Source organism: Arvicola amphibius, chromosome 9 (assembly GCF_903992535.2).
Source record: "Arvicola amphibius chromosome 9, mArvAmp1.2, whole genome shotgun sequence".
Lineage (NCBI taxonomy): Eukaryota > Metazoa > Chordata > Mammalia > Rodentia > Cricetidae > Arvicola > Arvicola amphibius.
This window is the reverse complement of record NC_052055.2, coordinates 53132079-53155084: the sequence shown is the minus strand read 5'-3', so window position 1 is coordinate 53155084 and position 23006 is coordinate 53132079. Positions and strand designations below refer to the sequence as shown.

General features: G+C 39.5%; 1 protein-coding gene across 2 annotated transcripts in view; it reads right to left on the bottom strand.

The window, feature by feature from the left end:
• The window catches only part of Tmem117 (transmembrane protein 117), a 429197-nt gene that overhangs the window by 59954 nt on the left and 346237 nt on the right, over positions 1-23006 (bottom strand). For both annotated transcript variants that reach the window (XM_038343079.1, XM_038343080.1), the window contains one exon: positions 13382-13541. In XM_038343079.1, the coding sequence (XP_038199007.1) occupies positions 13382-13541 (160 nt within the window). The remainder of the gene's footprint in view (positions 1-13381; positions 13542-23006) is intronic.

Genomic DNA, 23006 nt, shown 5'->3' with positions numbered 1-23006 from the left:
TTTCTTAAAACAAAATGTTTAAACTGGATTTACTCTTGCTGACAGATGGAGGGAGGGAGGCAGAAACCTTTGAGACTTCAAGCAGAAACAGTGAGGGGGGTACCAAAAGGCTATAGTGTTTTTTTAATTAACAAATTTTCAAGTATGTTCCATTCACTTCTGAGTCAATTTCAGAAAGTAGATGGAGTATGTGTCACAAATTCTAAAGTTCCAACAGAAAGCAGATCATCACTACTGACCATAGTGTAGCAAGGGTTCCAGGAGACCAGGCCAGTTAATGTCAGCTTCCCATAGTGGCTCCTCAGACATGAATTTCCGAGCCATTTTCTTCTACCCAATTATGACCTGGTTATATCTCATTCTGTCACTCCCTCTACCCAGGACATTATGGAAAGAGAGTTTTCTGGTTTAAATTGGAATTTTATGAGAGTCCCTGTTACATGGTCTCCTATTTTCATTATTAAAGCCCATAAACTTTCTTCCTCTCCTCATCAAATAAAACACAATTTTTAATTTTTATTACCGAGGATGTTGTGAATATAAAGATGCTTTTACCATTAATCTTGAAACTTTAAGTGAGACACAACACAAACTAATAAGATTGGTAATGTTCAGCAATTTGTCATTTGAGAGCAGCTGGGTGTTACTCTGTAATTTATTGGAGCATTATAGATTGTGACTGAACCAGTCTTGAGACCTTTGGAACTTTAATTCACTCAGCATCATTTTTCATTATATTTAAAGAATTTTGAGAATCAGATTTTTATATTAATACAGTTACTTTGGAAGAAATTGGGAAAGACACAGAGGGGGGAGGGAGGGAAGGAAGGAGGGAGGGAGGGAGGGAGGGAGGGAGGGAGGGAGGGAGGGAGAGAAAGCTGGACATTGTAGCAGGCACCTGTAATCCAACAATGGGGAAGTGGAGAAAGGAGGATTCCTGGGGCTTGCTGGGCAGCTAGTCTATTTTAATCAGTGACTTGTGGTTTAAATGAGAGATATTGTCTCACAACTTAAGGCTGAGAATGATTCAGGAAGACACCTGACAGCTCCTCCATCATTCAATGCCCACATGCATACTTATGTGTATATGCACTTGCACTTGCACACACGAACACTGTATGAATGTGAGTGAGAGACAAATGAGAGTCTGAGCTGAGGCATAGGTTACAAGGATCTGAGGGAGAAAGAAACAAGAGATGCCCAGCAAGAACATGGATGATGATTACTCAAAAATGAATGTGAATGTGGTATCTCAGTCACCAACAAGGTTGGTGTGTGTTCAGTGGCTTGGCGAGTGACAGCAGGAGGATTTGGTGACAAAAATTCTCCATTTAGACATGATAAACAGGAGTTATGCAGGAGATATCTAGGTGAATATTTCTGCGTGGCAATCATGCATTCAGATCTAGAATTCAACAGAGGCATCAGGACTTGAAAAAGACCAGGAAACACATAGGAAAGGAAGCCAGCCACAGCGGATGGAACTTCCTGAAGAATGACGGGAACAAGAAAATGAAGGGACAAAGAGTTGGTGAACTTGATAAAAGGTTTGAAAAGAAAGAGTGACTTACAATTTGTTTTTAATCGGGGGGAAAAAAGAGATGATTCCACATGGAAACCTAAGAAGGCAAGATAGCCGGTATTGAGTGGAGAAGAATCCTAAGACAGTAAATGCACCCTCAGTCAGTCTTCTACACTCATCTGCAAATAGGAATCTAAAAGGAAAGATGAGGCTGGTGGAAACAACAGAACAGTGGAAGAATGTACATGTGTGCCATTATACCCATGTGCTGACTGAATGCCATATTTGGGTACGGGAACTCTTACTTGACGAAATGCCTTTATGAGATTGGACTATAAGCAAGCCTGTGAGACACTGGCTTGATTAATTATTCATATGGAAGGACCAATCCCATTGGGGTGTGTCGGCACTACCTCTGGGGAGGTGGTCCTGAGTTGTCCAAGAAAGCAGGCTGAGCAAGCCAGAAGGGCAAACTGGCAAACAGTATTCCTCCAGGGTCTCTGCTTCAGCTCCTGCCTCCAAGTTCCTGCTCTGACTTCCTTTAGTGATAAAGTGGGACCTGAGAGTTGGAAGATTACATAAAGCCTTCCCTCCTCCAAATTGCTTTTGGTCATGGTACCACAGCAATAGATACCGAAGATAAACCATGTACATATACATATATACATACACATTCACACACACAAGCACATACATATACACACATGCGTGTGTCTTCATTTGCTGAAGTTTTGTGGGACAGCCCTGCACGTGATAAAGTGGAGCTTTTCTGACAGCCCCTTGCTCCATATCTGCTAGCTGAGGTAGCTGCCATTTTCCCATCTTCTTTCTCCTTCCCACAACATCCAGTCTCCTGGTCGACTGCCCTCCTCTACAAAGGAATCACCTTAGGTCCTGGAGATGCCTCTGCTACCACATCTATAACTTTCTATTAAAACAAAAATTCTCCTTAGCATCCATATAGAAGGACCAGGAGAAGACAACAACTTCCTATTGTTCCATAAACACATGTATTTGTGTATTGAGGTATTGTGCTATAAAACTTTGTTCTAAGCTATTGCCATACTCTATCTATACCTTATTCAACTTGAAAAATAAATATACTAAGAAACTGAAATTAAACCAAGATGAAATACATGACAAGCATCTCACTCAATACCATTTCAAAGGAATATCGATCAAATGCATTTTCATCAAAACTATAGAAAAATGCAAATACACATCCCTGATACCCAGCAGGAGTGCACTACTCACTTATTAGTGATACCCAAGAACAGTGATACAGAGAAATGGTGATGAGGTTCAGTGAAAACTTATACTTCCTGAATAATCCTACACTACTCGCCAGTGACTCTGGTGCCACTAGAGAAGGTGGAGAAGCTAAGAGCCTGTAACTGTAAGCAACAACCAGAAAGTACACGCGGCAATGATGGCAAGGAAGTCTTATGGGAGTGGAAATTATTAGATTCCAGGCACCACTGGGCACTACTGAACATGAAACTTCTAAGATATGTTAATTAGAAACAACAATTTTGTACATAGTCTGGTGATTCTAGGACCAAGGAAAAGTGGAAAAACCACCCAAGTGTAAACCTCAACTTGCAAGTTATGACTATGCAACCTCATGTCTCAGACTCTACCATTGTCATTCTTAATGGCATTCCAATCTTCCTTAGAGAAATTGTATCAGGCATTGTAATTGAGAGACTAACTATGAAGGATAAATTTTCTTCCATTGATGTTGTATAATTTCTTTTTTAGGCTCCTGTGACAGGGTCTTGCTATGTAGCCATGTCTGGACTAGAGCTTGCTACACAGACCAATCTGATCCCTGTGATGTATAATTTTTATGTGTACAAAAACCATACTTCAAGTATTTTTAAGTTAACTATCATAAGAATCATAAAATAGGTATCAGGAAAAAAATTGGAATCTTATATAAAAGAAAATAAATCCTTAAAAATGAAGTGACTTAACAGAACTCCATGGTCACTAAGAAATAGAGCCCTACTGGATTCTGATGTCACAGTGTCCCCATAACTCCAGTCATGTGTTAGGTGCTTTGCTGTGTCCATGGTTTAATCTGCTATTCCTAACAGTACAAGGTTCCAAACATGTATGGATTCTGGAGTCAAGAAAGCTGCTATTCCTAACAGTACAAGGTTCCAAACATGTATGGATTCTGGAGTCAAGAAAGCTGCTATTCCTAACAGTACAAGGTTCCAAACATGTATGGATTCTGGAGTCAAGAAAGCTGGTATTCCTAACAGTTCAAGGTTCCAAACATGTATGGATTCTGGAGTCTAAGAAAGCTGGTTTTATGCTCATCACCATTTCACTCATTCCAGATTCTTATCTGTATGAGATAAAAATATTCTTGCTGACAAAATTATAAATAATAGTAGCCATTGATAAATAAGGTTTTGGCATGCTTAAATATAGTTCATCTAAGCATCCAAGAAGATATCAGCACATATTAAACATCTGTTGAATGCCAGCCTTTCCTTTCCTTTCTATTCTGCTGTCTCCCTTCATCTTAGCTTACCTTCAGTGTGCCCCCTTGCTGTGCCTCTACTTTTCTAAAATCTTGACTGTCACTTACGCTGTGAAGGGTCTTCCCTATGGTGTGCTGGTATTGGACCCATATTTAAGCATACTAGACGCTGAACCTGTAGCTGGGCACATTCCACTGGAATTCTCCTCATGTTCAGCTCCAGTGAAAATGGCACCATATTTCGAAACCACATGTGAGATCCAGGTCATTGTCAGGATCCACTGACTGTTCATGATCTCAGGTGAGTTCAAGACTATCCCTAGACTGCTATGGCTGTAAAAATCAGGATGTGAGAAAAGGATCCTAAATGTTCCCTCTGCTCCGAACTTTGTCTAAAAATAGATCTCCCTAAAAATCTAAGGCATGGGTTTAAAATGAATACCAAAAATTTCAGAGTGTTGTTGAACTACTGCATGATTCCTCATGGTATACAAAATCCACTGTAATCTGTTCTTTGACTTCATTCGTATATCTTCAAATTGATTATAGGAGCTCACAGAAATATTCCATATCCCTGGCACGGTCCAATAATGGTACTAACAAAGAACTAGACCATCCAGTCTCGGAGATAATATTTGAGATAGATGTCGGCTCTTAGGGCTCACCTCTAATGTTCAATTCTGACCTGAAGTGCAGCCATACTATGAGGCAGGAACCTTCCCTCAGTAATGCAGGATGGAATCAGTAGGGTGCATCTAAAATCATGTACTACTGGTACATGATAAGTGGCAGCTGCTACATGGAAAGACCGCACCATGCTACTCTCCTCTCAGGGTGATGACCAGACAGACTCGAATTATAGGAAAGAACACATCTTTCAAGGAAATACAAAACTGAAAGCATCAGTAGCTTGCTGCCTCCACATGGCTGTGGCAAAACCACTGTTCATTTGCAACTGCATAGAATCCATATGTTTCCAGTTGCTAAGTCATCATCTAGTTCTCTTTGAGAAAACACCTCAGGGACTGAAGCATTTTGTATTGAGGTAAGACTTGAGTATCTTTCTTTTCCACATTCTTTGTCAAATCTTATATTCTTAAAAGTTCATTGCCTCCTACATTATCCATAAGGAATTGAATGATCTTCCCTGCTCACAAGGATCCCTCATAGAACTGAATGCCCATTTACAAGCTGCCCAATAGTATATACCAAACAGACTATCCATTCTAATCTCAACGTGACACTCTTACTACTGTGTACTCATAACACAGTCCTATATGCTCCCTATTCACATCCTAGCATCCTAGTTTGCCTCCTACTGCTGTAATAAAGCACTGACAAAAACTGCCATGGGGGAAGAAAGGGTTAATTTCACATTCATATCCCAGGTCAGTCCATCACTGGAGAAAGCCACACAGGAACTTAAGGTCATGCTTTTCCGGCTTGCTCAGCCTTCCTTTGTAACCAAGACCACCTGACCAGGAGTAGCACTGAATCAGTATGGGTCCCTCTACCAGCTACCAATCAAGAAAACGCCACACAGGTATGCAACAGGCAATGTGACAGAGCCATTTCCTCAGCTGAGTTTCTTTTGCTCATTGGACTCTAGCCAGGACACCTCATAAGGATGAGTCTTCTAGTTTTCCTACTAACTTCTGTTAGATGTTACCTACACTACAGCCTTGTAGAGACATCTCCATGGCATCTCTTGCACACTGCCTACTGGGACAGACCCCTTTCATACTGTGCAGACATAACTTTCTGTGGCTAGTTCTACTACTTGGAGACCAATTGCTGGAGCTACTCGGAATAGGGCTCCCTTCTACAACTCCTCTTGAATTGTCTCTCTCCTCAGTGGACCGGCTGTTTTGTGGCAAAAGTGAAGTAGTAGCATCAAACAAAGTTACAATTCAACATCATAGCTGTGTACCATGAGCAGGGAAGGCATTACTGTGAATCCAGATGTTAATACAGGTGTGTGCCCTTTACTTCAGACAATCCTTCAACAGAAAAGGTGCTGATGGACAGCATGTGTGGAAAAGAGTTCAAAACACCAGGAAGAAGTTATAGAAAGCATTCTGGAAGCCAAAGAGCACATGAAGTCAAGGAGACAGACACTGACACCGTTCTTTGCAATTTTCCCATAAGCAAAACCAGCTGGAAATATTTATTCTGAAAATACATTTCAATTTATCAAAGCAGCATGGCTATTTAATAAAAATAGACTTAGGTTTGCTGCTCTGGTCTACATTATGAAATGAGTGAGCCCCACCTTCCTAGACCTGGATGGAAGGGGGGAGGAACTTGGACTTCCCTAAGGGCAGGGAACCCTTACTGCTCTTCGGACAGGAGAGGAAGGGGAAGTGGAGGAGGGACGGGGAGGTAAATGGGAGGCGGGGAGGAGGTGGAAATTTTTAATAATACAAAAAAAAAGCTATCAAAAAAAGAGAAATGAGTGAGCCCACTTTGTGTATTGGGAACTAAGGAGGTGTGCTCTGCTAAAGTATGATTTAAAATAAAGTCTATTAAATGTCGCAGTGTATATTTTTAACTGTCAACTTGCTTCTCAGAACCACACATAAGAGAATACATATTTCAAATCAGTTACGTAAGAGAATATTTGTAGAATCTAATTTTCATAATTAGTCTTCAGTGCATTAAAAATTGCTTCTGAGGTAATGTCACAGATCCTCAAGAGGTTTCTGACCAAAGGGTTTTTTTAAAGACTTGATGGTATAAATTATTCGTATTTTATTTAGATATCTAATCACTTTAGATGACACTTCAGTGCAAATGATCTCAGATAACACTACTCTTGGTTTGTCCTTGCACAGTTCACAGACAGTTTACCTCCTGAAATATCACACACCATTTGGCTTTTCTGAAATCATGATATTTTCACTCTGTTATTGATTCTTCCATTCAGCAAAATAGCTATGACAAAAAACAATGAATTAAAGATGAACCATGCAAGGATAAAACAACTGGCTGAACAATTTCCTTTTCTCAAAGAGCTTGAGCCTTTTAGGAAATACCTGTTACAAAGGTAGACAAGCATATAAATATATTACAAAAGGGAGCATTAAAAAGATGTGTCAACCATATGAGGATTTACCAAGTCTAATTCTTTGAACTTTCTTCTTTTGAACAGGCTCTCCTCTACATGGCTTCTCAATGCCTTAGTGCACATAAACCTAAGTGATATATGCATATAACGTGATAGGTACAGGTAAATAATCTGTATGGCACTATAGAAATGTCTCTATCATAAACTTTCAGTCTTTCTTTGTCTCTTTCTTAAAATATCATTTTATTTTATTTGTCACACAACAATTATATATACTTATAGGGTGCATTATAACATTACAGTGTTTGTATATATTGTGCAATGATTTAAGTCAAGCTCATAAATTCATTCATCACCTTATATATGTATCATTCCTAAACCTACTCTTGTCAGCAATTTTGGAGCATACAGTACATTCTTAACTATAGCCACCGTGTTGTGTAATAGACCCCCAAGGCTTGCTGCTCCTGTCTAACTCAAGTGTCCCATTCTTTCACCCAGATTCCCCTTCTCCTCTCTACCTACTGGCATCACAGGTCCATGAACCTAAATTCCAATTCTGACATTTTTCCTAGTACCATTAATTTTACCCCATCTTTTGGCTTTAGCCAAATGTTCTGCCATTACTCTGACCTATTGCTTAAAATTTTAAAGTTTAACAAACATTTTGATGTAGTATCTATGATGTTATTGGGGTCTGACACAAAGAGAAAAACATAGATATAAATCAGACGTGACTTTCACTTTCAAGAGTTCACCAAATGATGAGGGAACCACCACAGCTACTAACGCTGTCAGAGTCATCCTGGGTAACTCTCCTTCCAACCTTGCTTAAAGGAGTCCTGGTATTTCTCTTTCTAATGAGTGGATGTTTTCCATGTATTTCTACCGCTGCTATACTAGTGAGACCGTTAACAAGCCATATATAAAAGATCACATGTTGCCATACAAACCTGTCCCCCCTTTCCAAAAGTGTTGAGGTTTTATTGTTGGTGTATGGTACTGGACATGAACCCCGGAGCCCTACACATGCTAGACAAGAACCCTACCACTGAGCTACCAGCCCAGTCAGTGACTTGACTGCCTTCTTTAAGTATTGATCATTCTAAAGCATTCTTAACTTATAAGGAAAACTTTCTTCGAATAATCAGTTTTTAAGCACTTATTGTTTAGAACTTGAATTGGCTCATCGTTATCCTTAGGATGAAGTCCAAATGCATCACAGATTCTGTCAGTCCTGTCAGAGATGCAACTTTAGTCTGCAGCAGATTTGAAGCATCTCAGGAGGCAAGAGCATTCCCTCACTGTACAGCTAACCCTTCTGAGCACCAATTGAGACTGAAGCAGAATTCTATATACTATTGAGCCGCAACTAGCTGTATAAGTAGACACCATAATTATCACAGCTTAAATAAGTACCCAATATTAAAATCACACAGCTATGAAAGATCTGGGTCAGGATCACAATCATAGAAGCCAGATTTCAGTGCCCATACTTGTAATCATCATGTTCTACTATCCAGATGGTAGCTGTCTAACGAAGCAACATTAGCTTGGGGTTCCAATAGCATCCAAGCTGCATAAGCACAATATGCCCCTACATCTTCCCATGGTTCTCTCTGCTTCCTGTGTACCTGTTGATTAGTTGCTACTGGGTTATATCAGTCTAGTTAGACAATTTAATCATCTTTATACTATACTTTATTACCAATTCTCTATAGTCCAGTAAGGCAGAGCATCTATGAGCGTTGAAGAAGAGGTGGAAGTGAAGAACAGCCACATTCCATCAGTCCCCATGGTTCCTACCACTTCCCAACTCTGCCCGTCGCTGCTTCCCATATAACTAGATAGAGAATTACACTCCTCATCCCCTACTTTTTGGTTCCTCACACTCCCTCGTCTTTCCTTCTTCCTGCTTCCTTTCCCCTGCACCCTCCCTTCCATTTACTATCTAGTAGAAAAAAAAGCACAGAATGTTCCTTATTTTATGAAGACGTGTTCTTCTCCTCCCCGCCTTCAAGTCTTATGCAGGAATGCCTGAAAGAGGGGCAGGGAAGGATTTGGAAAGCAAAAATAGTACTGATGAGCCCTTTCTGCCTGAAGAATTCTAAATAATGGCAATCTTCCTTAAAATTCCTCCACTCCCATGTCTTCTGTTAAACCATAAACCATGCATGCTATGTACCCAGGGGTTCTTCTGACTGCATCCTTGGGATATCTGCATCCCATTTCCTGTCTTCTTTCCCCAGATACACACTAGGAATGAATTGATTGTGTTCCTACCTGAACAGAGCAGATCGTGTCTGGATGGCAATGCTGCTGCCCTGGATAAAAGTGGTCCTGCGGTTAGTTCCCTGTTTCAGACTCTCCACCCTCTGCTCTCATCAGTTCCTTGAAATACCACTCCATCTATTCCTGTCCATATTCATCTGCTTTTTGTGAATTCCTTTGAAATTTTGTATTTGTTTATTACACAGTCTATTTTAACTCTTTATGTCCTATCAGAAAAAGAGTGGTTGGTGCAGACTGCAAACCAAATACTTAGTCAATGAAATAAGAGAAGTCATTAAAATCAAATGGCATCACTAGATAGAATGTGGGATAAATTTTCCCTATGACATATATTTTCTTTACAATTTACTTGTGTTCCATAACATATTGATCTTATGAGTTATGTGTCATTTCTCTGGAATCTGTTTTGTCTTATTTCTGATGACTTTATCAAAACTACAGAAAATATGAAACAAATATTTAAAAATGAATGCAGAAATCCTATTTCATGAATAATTATGATTCCTCTAAAAGACACATGCTTGTTATACAAATTTTTAAAAAAGAAAATAAGATGTTTATAGAAATAGTATCAAAATCCTAGGGCTGAGGAGAGCTCGGAGTAGAAATCAAGCTTATCAGGTACTAGCCTTGGCTTCAACCCGAGGTACTGGGAAGAAAAGTCTACTTCTATATTTAATTTTTGATTCAAATGCAACACTACTTTTCTGTAGTGCAAGTGGCAATCTCCTGCCATTAGAAAAGCCCAATGTAAATTGCTTTTCAATCATTTAAATGTTCTAAAAGGCTGGAGCTCTTAATGAAAGCGCCCCTTCAATTTCCCCTGATTTTACTACTTTTCCATTTTTCTTTCATCTGAAACACGGCCACGGCATAATTTGGCTCACAGTTTGGTTGACCATGAACTTGTCAGTACATTTCTATGCTGGGTTTTCAAATTCCTTAAGCACATATGCATTCTGAGAACTTTTCCTGAGTTCACTCCCTTCCCAGGTGTGCTGGGTCCACAACATCTGTGTGGTGCCCACAGAGGAACACAGCTGGCACAAGACTGAGGCTTGAATTTCCACTTGCCCATCCTCATCAAGCAAGTATTATGGGCTATTACTGTACATTGCAGTAGGGAGAATAAGGAAGACAAGACTGAAGAAAGAGGAACATTCTTGTCTGTAGTGTGGCAAAAGGGCCATGGAGGAAGTGATAATATGCCTTCCAGAAAGGGGGACTATAATCATCTTCAGTACACAGCAGAGCAGGGCAATCGCAATCTGTCCAGGAGAAAGAGGCTCCTGGACATCCAGGGAATAAGCACCCTGGGATGAAGAACAAAGCAGCTAACCTTCTGCTTTAAGTGGGATGGACCAGGAAACACAACCAGCCTCAGCCCCATGCAGTGAATGGTGCCTGGTTATGAATTTCATTTGGGGATGTGGGGACCATGAAGAGCTGCTGATAATGTTTGTGGCTGCTAGGCAACATTTCTTTTTGGAAGACTGTGAAATGCAGTTACACAAGGCATATGGTAGAAGGGAAGAAGAGGAAGAAGCTCTCCCTCTCTCTCTCTCTCTCTCTCTCTCTCTCTCTCTCTCTCTCTCTCTCTCTCTCTCTCTCTCTCTCTCTCTCTCTCGGTTTTTCAAGACCGGGTTTCTCTATGTAGCTTTGGAGCCTGTATCAGTATTAGCTGGCCTCCCAAGTGCTGGGATTAAAGGCGTATATCAGCACAGCACAGCCCCATTGGATGCATTTGTCAACCTTGCTAACATACAGAGCTGGAGAATGAAGCAAAGGGGCTAAACCTTCTGCTTCTAGACACCCATCTCAGTGCCTCTTCCTTTTACTAAACACCCAACAATTTGAGTTTTCAGGACCCAATTTCCTCTTTCAGACTGCATCTCTATCCTTGGCTTCAGTTTCCCACACTGAGCCAGTCATTCAGGGATTAGTGCTGGACAGTCCCTAGAGAATCAGCAAAAAGCACAGGAACTGGAGCTGTCACTCTCAAAGGTGCCAGCAATGATCCTTCACTTCGTTATAAACTGAAAATTGAAGGATGCTGCTTTGCTGTTGGAGGAAAACAGAAAGCAAGAGTGAACAAAGACGGGGGGGGGGGGAATAAAGGCTAGATCTGAGTTTCCTGTTAACTTTACTCTCCACTTTCAAAAGACAACTGTATCTTTCTTCTTGAGTAGTTCAGGATGTCCCTATAGTGCAGAAATACCCTCCTCCTCTGATGAAACTGCACAGGGCAGGCTTCGTGTTACTTGCAGCCAACATAGTTGAGACTGAGTCAGTCTTCAGCATAGACTTTTCACCTTGTCAGCTGGCCTCTGGATATTCTGAACACATCAGCATTGTACTGACTCTACGTTTTTATGCTTTTAAATAGATCTAGAATGCCTCTTCCGTTCCAACCCTGCTGTCTCTGTGAATGCAAATCCGGACTACCTTTCCTTTCTTCTGTTTGTTTTTACTGAAAATCTTTTGAATGAACCTGTAATTCACATCAATTTTAATATTGTCTTTTTCCACTTGAAGTCTTTGACTTTAGTTGACTTATTTTGAGGAATACTTAAAATTTGCATAATCAGGGAATAGGGGAGATGCTGAGATATCAGTTGAATAAGGAGTATTCTCTAGCACATAAATCTGAACAAATCAAAGGAGATAAGTTATCTATTTGGCTGCTACTACCTGTGACTCTCTAAAATGGGGTCAGAGAGGAACCAGTGGGCCATTTAACCAGAGTGAGACTTTAACATTATAAAGAATGTTAGTTGGGAAGCAAAATAAGATACAATGAATTGGATACAGGTAATGTGTGATATACTGTTGCATATTTACTACAAACTCAATTTGGAGCTATGTTGAAGAAGTCCTACAGCAAATGAGAGGCAGACCAGGACCCTGCCAATGATGCCTAACCTCATGCCCAAGGATTTCTCCACGATGCTAAAGTATCTTGCAGAAAATGAAAAAAGAAACATCTGTTTCTAGAATAGATAAAAGTTTTCAAGCTTATGACTTCAGATTGTTCTGAACTATAAAGTATTTTAAAATACAGCCCATTAGAAACAGTGATATACTGTAAGTGCCACTGAAGCCAATGCCCAGGATATGTAACAAAACAAAACACTATTGTTCAGCCTTTCAACAGCACAGAATCGCTCTCATAAAGGCCCCTCTTTGCCTCTAGAAACAAAAATCCAATCTGCTATCCTGCAAAATCTCCCATAAATTCAAAACACAATGGAGTCTCCTTTCCCTTTGGCAATGGCAGCCATTGTTCTCATGACTTATAGTGCCTCAGGAGGGGAAACAAAAGCGCCTTATGAAAGCAATAAGAAAATGTCTAGCAAATGGATAGACATTTAATGAGCAAGATAAAGCATCAAGAAATAGCAAATGTCTCTTTCAAAAGAACACTCCTACATCCCAAGCGCTCACCCCAGCTGCTATCAGCAGTAACACTCACTAGCGTGATGAAGTTTTACAAAAATATCTATTGCTAAGCAGGGTGGAAATACTGTTTACATGAAATGGAAGAGCCTCTGGCGAATACTGAAAACGGATCATCTCCATAACCAGAAAAACACTTTCACACCACTCCCATTCTGACGGCTACAACTCCTACATTGCTTTGACAATTGTGCTTCTGGGCTTTGCTGGTTTCCTGTCATTTTCATCTTTGAGTACTCTGCTCACAAAATGGTAGTTTGGGGGGTTCCATTTTTGTCTTACTTTGCTTCCCACATCTTCCCCAACTGGTAATAGTAATAATGTTGCTTCATTACCAGGCCCAGCCTAACAATATTCATAAAATGAATCCCTGCATCCACAACACCCAGTTATATTTTCGGCCTTGTGAAATTGCTGATGAAGCGATTAGCAAAAGCCCATTAATCACAACTGTAAAGTGAGCTCTTCTCTAGACGTGTAGAGTCCATGCTTACACTAAGAATAAAGCACAGGCCAGCTTCAGAGAACACGGGGAAATATAGACACTTACCTGCATCACGATAAGGAGGTCAAAGACCAAGATGAAAGAAGCAAGGAACGCTCTGGAAACCTCATCACTGGGCAGAAATCCCCGGTTCAGTTTGTCCCAGCTGATCCAGTCGGTTGTGATGACAAGTACCACCACGGAAGTCAGGGTAAAGAGAACAGTCCTGCAATGAGCAAGATGTTTTTGATATTAACACTGAAAGCGGTCTTAAGATGTGCATGGTGAGACTTAGTCTAAAAGAAAACGGTCCGGACTAAAGTTGGGCGTCTGCTATGCTGTCATTTGGATGTCATTTGAGACTTTATAAAAGAAGGCACAATTGTTTTGAAACTAATTTAATCAGAAATAAATGAGTAAGTCTAAGAAAAAAGAAAGAATGGGGAAGGGTGGAGGGAAGGAAGGATGGAAGGAAAGGACGGAGTGAGGAAGGGAAGGAGAAAAGGAAGCAGGGGAAGGGAAACAAGAAGGACATGGATATGGAATAAAACCACAGAATATTTAGTCATGTTACCATTTTGCTCTCTAACAAATTTTAAGTTAATATTTTATTAATACCTTTGGAATTTCATACAATATATTTTAATCATAGCCCCTTCCTTAAATCCCTTCTTTCTTTCCTTCCTACTGCTCTTCTAGTTTTCTTCTTCCATGTATTTAGTTTTTGAAGCCACCGAAACATACCATGTAGCCTAACTACTCTTGGGAGTAGGGCCTGCTCTTGGGAGTCATATCATTAACGAAAACTGACCGTCCTTCTCTCAGCAGCTACCAACTGTCCTAACTCCTCAGCTAGAGGTGAGATTCCATCATCACTCATCCCACTCCTCCAAGCTGGGACTTTGTCTGGCTTGAGCTTATGCTGGAGTGTGCATGCTGTCACAATATTTTTGAGTGAACATCTGTAAGTGCCCTAGTGTGTCCAGAAAACAGTGTTTCCTTGAAGTTAGCTACCACGCTGGCTCTTACGATCTCTCTGCTCCCTCTTCTGTGAAGATTCCTCGGCCTCCAGGGAAGGTGCTTGATATATATACGTAACAACTTTTAGTAATTGACAACTCAAATGAATAAAAGTCTCTTTCAATTGCGAAATGTGTAAAATCTGAACATTAGCTTTCTCAGGAGATGCTTATTCCCTTTGCATGAGCTCTATTGGAGGCAAGTCATACTTTGATATAATGAATATAAAATATTCCAGAGAGATTTCTCAACCCACAAATAGAAAAGACATAATTTATATCTCTAAAAATATGAGAAATAGCCTGGTAAAGGTAAATCGTACATTTCCTTCTGCTATATTAAGTAGAAGTAAAAATTTATCATGAGGGACTTTTGGTGTCATACGTAGGGTGTTTCAAATAAGCACCTGTGGAGTAAGTCAAAACTTCACCTTGTTATTATAAGGATCCTGAAGGGCTGCTCACAGCAAATACCATTTCTGAGCTCAAAAAAGAAAGGAAGGAAGGAAGGAAGGAGAAAGAAAGAAAGAAAGAAAGAAAGAAAGAAAGAAAGAAAGAAATCTGGGAAATTTACAAACATGGAAATTTAACAACATGCTTCAGAATACCAACTGTCGAAAAAATGAAAAAACAGAATAAAAAAAGATCTAAGGACAGATGAAAATAGAAACAAACATACCAAAGCATATGGGATAAGGTGGGAGCTAGAGGAATAAGTCTATAACCTAACCTCCCATATTAAAACAAAAGAGAGTTCCACCAAGAAGCTTAACTCTGTACATCAAGGAACTCTAAAAAATAATGAATCCTACACTTGGCATGATAAAACACATCAGAAATAAAACAAATAATGTATAAACTAGATGTATAAAATTAACATAAATATATAAAAATAGAAATAATGCAGGGTACCGGCAAGATAAAGAAAAGATAAAATGGCAAACATTTGGTGACAAAAATGATGGAAATCAACAAAACTTTATATTTAAAAATGAAGCATAATACATACAATAGAAATACAATTATTATAAGAGAATATTACAGGCAAGAGCAAGGCAATGAATTGGACAACCAGAAGGAACAGAAAAAGTTTCTAGAAACGTACTGTCCACCAAGAATGAATCAGAGGGTAGTCTGAAAGGCATGAATGAGGAGTCAGAAACCTGATGCAGTCAACTCTGGAGCAGATGTCTACACGAGCCAATAACACCAAGTTATTCAGAGGGATTGTAGTCATCTCTTCCCAGACAATCCCAGAAATTCAGAAGGAAAGCTTCCCAGTTCAATTTATAATAGGATTGCTAGATATTAAGGGTAGACAAAAAATGCCACAAAAATAATTCCAATAAACGTAAGGGAATTATTCTTAGTAAATTGGCAGCATGTAGAAGGCTTGCAGATCACAAAAAGTGGATGTTATTCATTGGATGCAAGAAGAGGTCAACATGGACAAATCAATCGATATAATACAATAATTTTATAGAATGAAGGATTATAATCACAATCACTCAGTAGGTGTGGAAAACCTTTAACACAGATTAGGTACAGAGCTATGTAATACTTAACTATGAGGCCACACGCTATGAAATCTGTCCTTGTGTGAGCTTACATACACCTAAGATGTATGGCACACACAAATGTATAGGCGACCTATCATTGACAGAGAAGTCATGATGGATACCATTGTCGAAGGAATTAATATCAACAGAAGTAGCTGATACATGGCAGGATCATAGCCTACATTATACTAAATGGAGAACACTTAAGTTTTCCTACATAGGAACAAGACAAGGAAGCCTATTCTCATGAATTCTATTCAACAATACTAGAAGTATGGCCAAATGAACAGTCAAGAAAAATAAGTAAAAGGCAAGGGAAGCTATCTGCTCTTTCATCATAAACCGTTTTGAACTTCACGTGTAAGTGAAGTGAGACAATAGAAAAATCAACTCAAAAAACAGCTGTCTGTCTGTACACTAACAGCAGAAGATCAGTAATTGGGAAAATAATTCCATCTCAAACAGAACAAAAATACCTAGAAATAGATTTGACCAAAAAAATAAAATATCTGTACACCGAAAAAAATAGAAGACACAAATAAATGGAAAATTTCATATCTATGGAGCATATAGGTGAATAGTTGAAGTATGTTTACCACCAAATGTTTCTATTTATTCAATGTAATCTCCATTCTGATGGAGTCTGATGGAATTTTTTTTAGTAAAATGAAAAACAACTCTGAATTCACATGATACCATTAGAGGAGTCAGAGGACTTTTGAAAAATAAGTCTGGAAACACTGTGCTTTCTGATATAAACACATGCAGACACTCTTAAAAATTTGGAAAGGCTAGAAGTAAGTGCACACATAGTTGTTAACTAAGTTTTGAGAAGGTTACTGGGAATACACAACAGGGGCAAAGTAGTCTCCTCAATGAACACACACAAAGAAATGGATGGTCATGTGCAAAGAATGAAACTGAATCCATTTTTACATCAGACACAAAAACTAACTCAAGAACATTAGAGGCTTAAATATATGGCCAGAAACCATAAAAGGTCTAGGGGAAAACCTCTTCAATATTGGTTTGGGAAACTGTTTTGTAGATCGGCCACCAACAACATAGGGAGAAAAATAGAACAAACACGGTGACATCAAACTGGGAAATTAAACGCAGAGCAGAGGAAACAAATGGGAATGGAATGGCAACCAGTGAAATGGGAGATTATGTCTGAGAACTCTATAACTGCAAATATCAATACACAGAATGTAAGTAACTCAGTAGCACACACGGGGGAAAGGACCCAAATAGACAGCTCTTAAGAGAGGGCACACAAATGCTCAGTGTGTACAGTCCAGCCTTGATACGAGGGTGTGTGCCTAATCTTACTGCATCTTGTTATGCTGTGTTTGGTTGACATCTTGGGAGACCTGCTCTTTCTTCAGGGAATTAAATGGAGAAGCAGTGGATCTAGGAAAGAGAAAAGGTGGTGGAGGGTGACTGGGAGGAGTGGAGAAAGGGGAAACTGTGGTTGGGGTGTATTGTATAAGAGAAGAATACGTAAAAAGAAGAAAATCTCTATACCACTAATCATAAGGGCAAAGCAAGTAAGAACCACAGTGAGAAACTGCTTCACACCTGAGAGCATGAGCAGCATCAGAAAGACAAGAGATAAAGGCTTGTGAGAATGTGGAGAAAGTGACCCATATGAGCTGCTGATGGGACCATCCGCTGGCACAGTGTTCTAATACGCACTAGCATTAAGAATGCTTTGTGAGTGTTTTCCCAGCTTCGTTGTGCACTTCTGTTTTGTCAAAAGGTGTTGCTACAGATCTCAAGAAATAGTTACTGGTAACGTTTTATTGCTCCAAAGGGAAATCAAGGGAGGTATTCTGCATGATATTTAATTTTTAATAGTACAAAGGGAATAAAAATGGCAATCATTAAATATGCATGCCTACAGCTCAAAGAATGGGATCTAAAAATAAGTCTCAAGAGTAAAGCAAAAAGCAAAGGAAATGGAAAACAAAACACATTAATTAGTTATGCCATCTCTAATGCCATGCTGAATGTGAGATACACAGATACACCTGTCAATCACTGAGCCAAACTTTTAGAGTTAATACATACATGTTTACAGATGCAAACGTGCTGCAAATGGCCTCTTTTCTCACCCCTTTTCATAAAACAGACTTCACCACAAGGACAAATCATTCTAAACCATTAGTTTGTGTGTGTGTGTTATATATATATAACAATAAGGCCAATTTTAAAAAACTATTTTTATGTGAACCTGGCATGAAGACACCACGTCTTCATGTCCCAAAACACATGGCTTACAGAACACAGGGTGTGGGTGCCAGTGCCTTACATAAACTTATACCTCTCATTTCACACCCTGTTATCACCAATCTCGATTTGCAGATCCAAAACTGAATCCTAAATCACAGGACACAAGCTCACCCACACTAGTCACAACAAAGGCTTTACAGATCATACAGAATAAGACAGAAGTGATATAAGAATCCCAGGCCAAGCTGGGATTCTGTGTTAAACAAGACACTGTCTCTCAGGGGAAGCATTTGGGCTACGGCTTTCCTGTGTTATGTTTATAGCTAGACGTCACGTGCTTCGCTTTTTCATTATGAGTATAGTACTATGAAATTACTCCAGAGCTTAACTTGGAAGAGTAAAAGACAAGAGCCTGACAGGTCCTGAGAGGAAACAGTTAAAGCTCAGTCATATGGCAATAAATGTCCAGCCTCACAGAGGCGAGCCATCAGAGTGACATAGTTGGGTTCTTGTTTAATCAATGATTGAAATGAAAGATATTTACTCTCCACTGTGGACTTTGGGGAGCGCTGGCTTCTCTCTTTAAGGAGTCTGCAATTAAGCAATTATCTGGATTGTCTTCCTTGCAGACTGTACCCAGTGCCAGCATGACATACCGGCTCATCAATTCTACCCTCTCTGGTTTCTGGCATTCATTCAAATGGAAAGATCTCATACATAATTATCGGCTCCAGTGGTTTCTTTCATCACTTCAATTTTACTTTCTGTCATTTTCATCAAATGTTGCTAGGAACACTTGTTTACTTTCACATTGTTTTACTTTTTAAAATTAAAGTATAATCACATCAATTCCCCCCATCCCATTCCTCCCTCAAAGCTCTCCCCATGAACCTACCCCTTGTTCTCTCTCAAATTCATAGCTTCTTTTTCTTTGAATACAACCTGACTCAGACATATATATATATATATATATATATACATATATATATATACACACAAGTAAAATATATATATAAATCATATATATATATATATATATATATATATATATATATATATATATATATGATTTCAGGACTGATCACTTGGTATTGGATAACTAGTTAGGGAGCTTTTCCCCGGGTTAAGACAAGCTCAGCATTCCCTAGTTGCCTATAGTCCCTTGTCTAGTGCTGCGGGAACTCCTTTGGGCAATAGCCTTAAAGATAACAGCCCACTTGAGTGTGGTCTCTTACACTATAAATGCAGCTGTAAAACATGCACTCGAAGTCTTGCTTCTGGCTTCTAGCTGCTAGACTCTGTTCCTGTTCACTGTTTGTGCAGAGGACTGTGATCTAGGGCAGTGATCTATGAGTCTCCCCTAAATAAATAACCCTTTTTTATATGTAATTCTGATCTAGTGTGGGATTACTTTTTAACTTCCATCATCAATCTAGGGTTGGCAACCCATGAGAGCTTCCTTTTATGTTAGCTTGTCTATTGGTGTTGTCTTGGTTCAGGTCTTGTTTAGGCTGTCATGTTCGTGGGAAAATTTCATTTAAACTATATATGTATACACACACATATAGACTTATATGTATTATATGTAATTTTAGGTAGGCAATTAATAATATGATTCCCTAGAGGGTTTTTTTTTTTTTTTTTGGTTTTTCGAGACAGGGTTTCTCTGCAGCTTTTTTTTTTTTTTTTTTAGAGCCTGTCCTGGAACTAGCTCTTGTAGACCAGGCTGGCCTCGAACTCACAGAGATCCGCCTGCCTCTGCCTCCCGAGTGCTGGGATTAAAGGCGTGCGCCACCACCGCCCGGCTTCCCTAGAGTTTTTCAGACATCCTTTCTGTTATTTTATGAATTGGAATGAGAGACAAAGAAGGATTAAGGAAACTTTTCTAGTCTAGTGGTCCCCATATCTAGGGTAGTGGGACCACAGCATTGATGCTAAAGAAAGGTGAGTTTACACACACTTGCTGGGGACATTAAAGAAGATTCAAGAGGCTTTGTCATTTGCTTGTGTCACACAGTCAGCCAGATACAACAATAAAGATTCAAATCTAAACAGTGGAGAGATATCTTGGTAGTTAAGAGCATTTATCTACTTTCTAGAGGATCTAGGCTTAGCTTCCAGTACCTACATGGCTGCCCACAACCATGTTTAACTCTAGTTCCAGGGAATCTGACACCTTGTCTAGCTCCCTTAGGCTCCTGCACTTACGTAGTACACATACATACACTCAGATGCATGCACATACATGTTTGTATGTGCACACACACAAACACACACACACACACAAGCTAAATTAAATAAATAAATATTTGAAAACTACAACAGCCAGGCGATGGTGGCATTCACCTTTAGTAGTCCCAGCACTCAGGAAGCAGAGGCAGGTGGATCTCTGTGAGTTGGAGGCCAGCCTGGTCTATACAGTGAATTCCAGAAGAGTCTCCAGAGCTACACAGAGAAACCCTGTCTTGAAAAACAAATGAAAAAAACAAAACAAAACAAAAAAACAAGAAAACAAAGCCACAGAATTCAGATCTACGGATTCTAGGACTCTCTCAGACTACTCATAAGCCAACTCTGCAGAAATTCACAACTTAATATAACTGAATCTCACTTACAGGAAACATATTCATCTTGTAGCCTAGTCAAAAGTTTATTATTATATATGGTGATTAGATGCAGATAGCACACATAAATAAATCTGGATTTCACTAAAACAATGTGTTTAAAATGTGGCAAGATTTTGAGCGGCAAAGTGTGCTGATATTGTTTGATTTCCCTCATAAACACCTTGCGGGAGATTATTTGCCAGGTAGTCCCATGCCTGGAAATCAATCAGGATGTCAAGTGGCAGAGTAGTTAGCATTCAGTTTGAGCCATTCACAAAGGGATCTGCCAGTTAGGGCTAATTCTCTTGTGGTTTCATTTTGATTACACAGATAACAGGCATGTACTAAGTCACCTCACTAATATAAGTGTGTTAAATAAAATTGCCAAATTTGACACTAGCAATGTCATGTGATCCAACATAATAACTATACTTTAATGTATTAACCATTATTCATATTCTAAATATGTAATCTTTTAGTCTAGGCAGGAATATTATGTTGCACAATTCACATATTCCTAAAAAGATTAAAACCCTATTTGTTTCTGCAATACTCTAGTTAAATGTTGGGATGCAACCCAAACAAGTCAGATTATATTTTATCTCACTGAGAAATAAACTGTATATCCTACTGAAAATGGAAAGTTTCATTGCCATTTCAAAAAACAAATATATAAATAGAGATACAGTTTCACATCTCAAAGTGCTAAATACATAAAATATGACATAATAAAGTAATTTAAAATTACTTAGTATTATAAATTCTGTTTTAATAAAATAAATAAAGGAAGCCAATCTACATGGAACAACTTCCCTTTATTTTTTACTGTGCAGCCAAGAGACAGATCAGACATAGAGTTACCCCCTGAGCACGATGTGCCAGCACGCCAGTCACAGATGGCCGTGGGAGAATGCCAACACTTCTCATCTGTTTTAACTACCAGTGCCACCACTGCAGTCCCACACGAGAACCAGCCACTATTTGCCTGATCCAACCAGTTCCCCTGAAACAGGTGAGCCAGCTCGCTGCTGAAGTCCAGCTGACAAAGTCAGGGCTTCTCCTCAGAGAGAGCAGCTCTGGGATCCTGATTTTGAGACCAGGAGCACCAGGGGAGGACAGAGGCAAACGCTTGCCAAGTGACCTCATGAAAGCATGCTGCTGCTCCATATGGCTTCCATTAAATAAGGGCTGCTTCCAGTTATCAGCCACTCTGAACACGCTCATTAAGAGGAGATCCCTGAGAAAGGAGATGAGTTGACTCATCTCATTTGTGGCTCTTTGGGGACCCAGAACTTGTACAGGAAATTATGAGATTCTAATGTTGTCTATTAAACTATACATGTATGTGTTATTTATCTTTATATCTCTCTATCACTTTGTCATGAAGTTCCCCAAACACAGCAGGAGTGGAAACAGCACTGAGCAAATTGAAATGAAGAAACGACTTAGAAACTCTTGTTCCTGAAAGGTCATAAAGACACAGTAAAACTCATCTCACAGTGCAGCGTTTGGCCCCACGGGTGGTGATTGATGGGAAAAGTGTCCTGGCGTCCTGATCGACAGAATCAATGCTGACTGATGCTCTCCAGGACCCCAAATCAACACCAGACACACTTTTCCAATTCAACAAAAGAGACAACAAACAAAACAACCTGCCCATATTCCTTTGCATGGTTTGATGGCCTCTGTCCATACCTGGTCAGTGTTGTCTGTTTAAGCAGAAACCACAGAAAGTTATTCATTCCACTGTTTAGCTGACTCCAATGAGTTGTCTTGGTCACACAGAACTATGACATTCTTTATATTCCATAGTTTTAAGTATAAAATCTAACATATGTCAAGACAAATAATATTCACTAGACTGCAAAATCTTTAGAAAAAGGGTTGTCATTTGTGGTTGTTTGAATAAAAATGGCCCCCATAGGCTCATAGGGAGTGGCAATATTAGGGAATATAGCCTTGTTGTTGGAGGAAGTGTGGCCTTGTTCAGAGGAGACTGTCACTGGGAGCAGACTTTGAAGTTTCAGAAGTTCAGCCTAGGTGCAGTGATTCACTCTTCCTGTTGTCTGTGTATCCAGATGTAGAACTCTCAGATTCTTTGTAGCTTCTTCTGCTTGTGTGCTGCCATGCTTGCCACAGTGATGATAATGGGCTAAACCTCTGAACTGTAAACCAGTCCCAATTAAATGCTTTCTTTGTAAGAGCTGCCATGGTCATGGTGTCTCTTCACAGCACTAAAACCCTAACTCAAGACATTCACTACTGTTTAGTA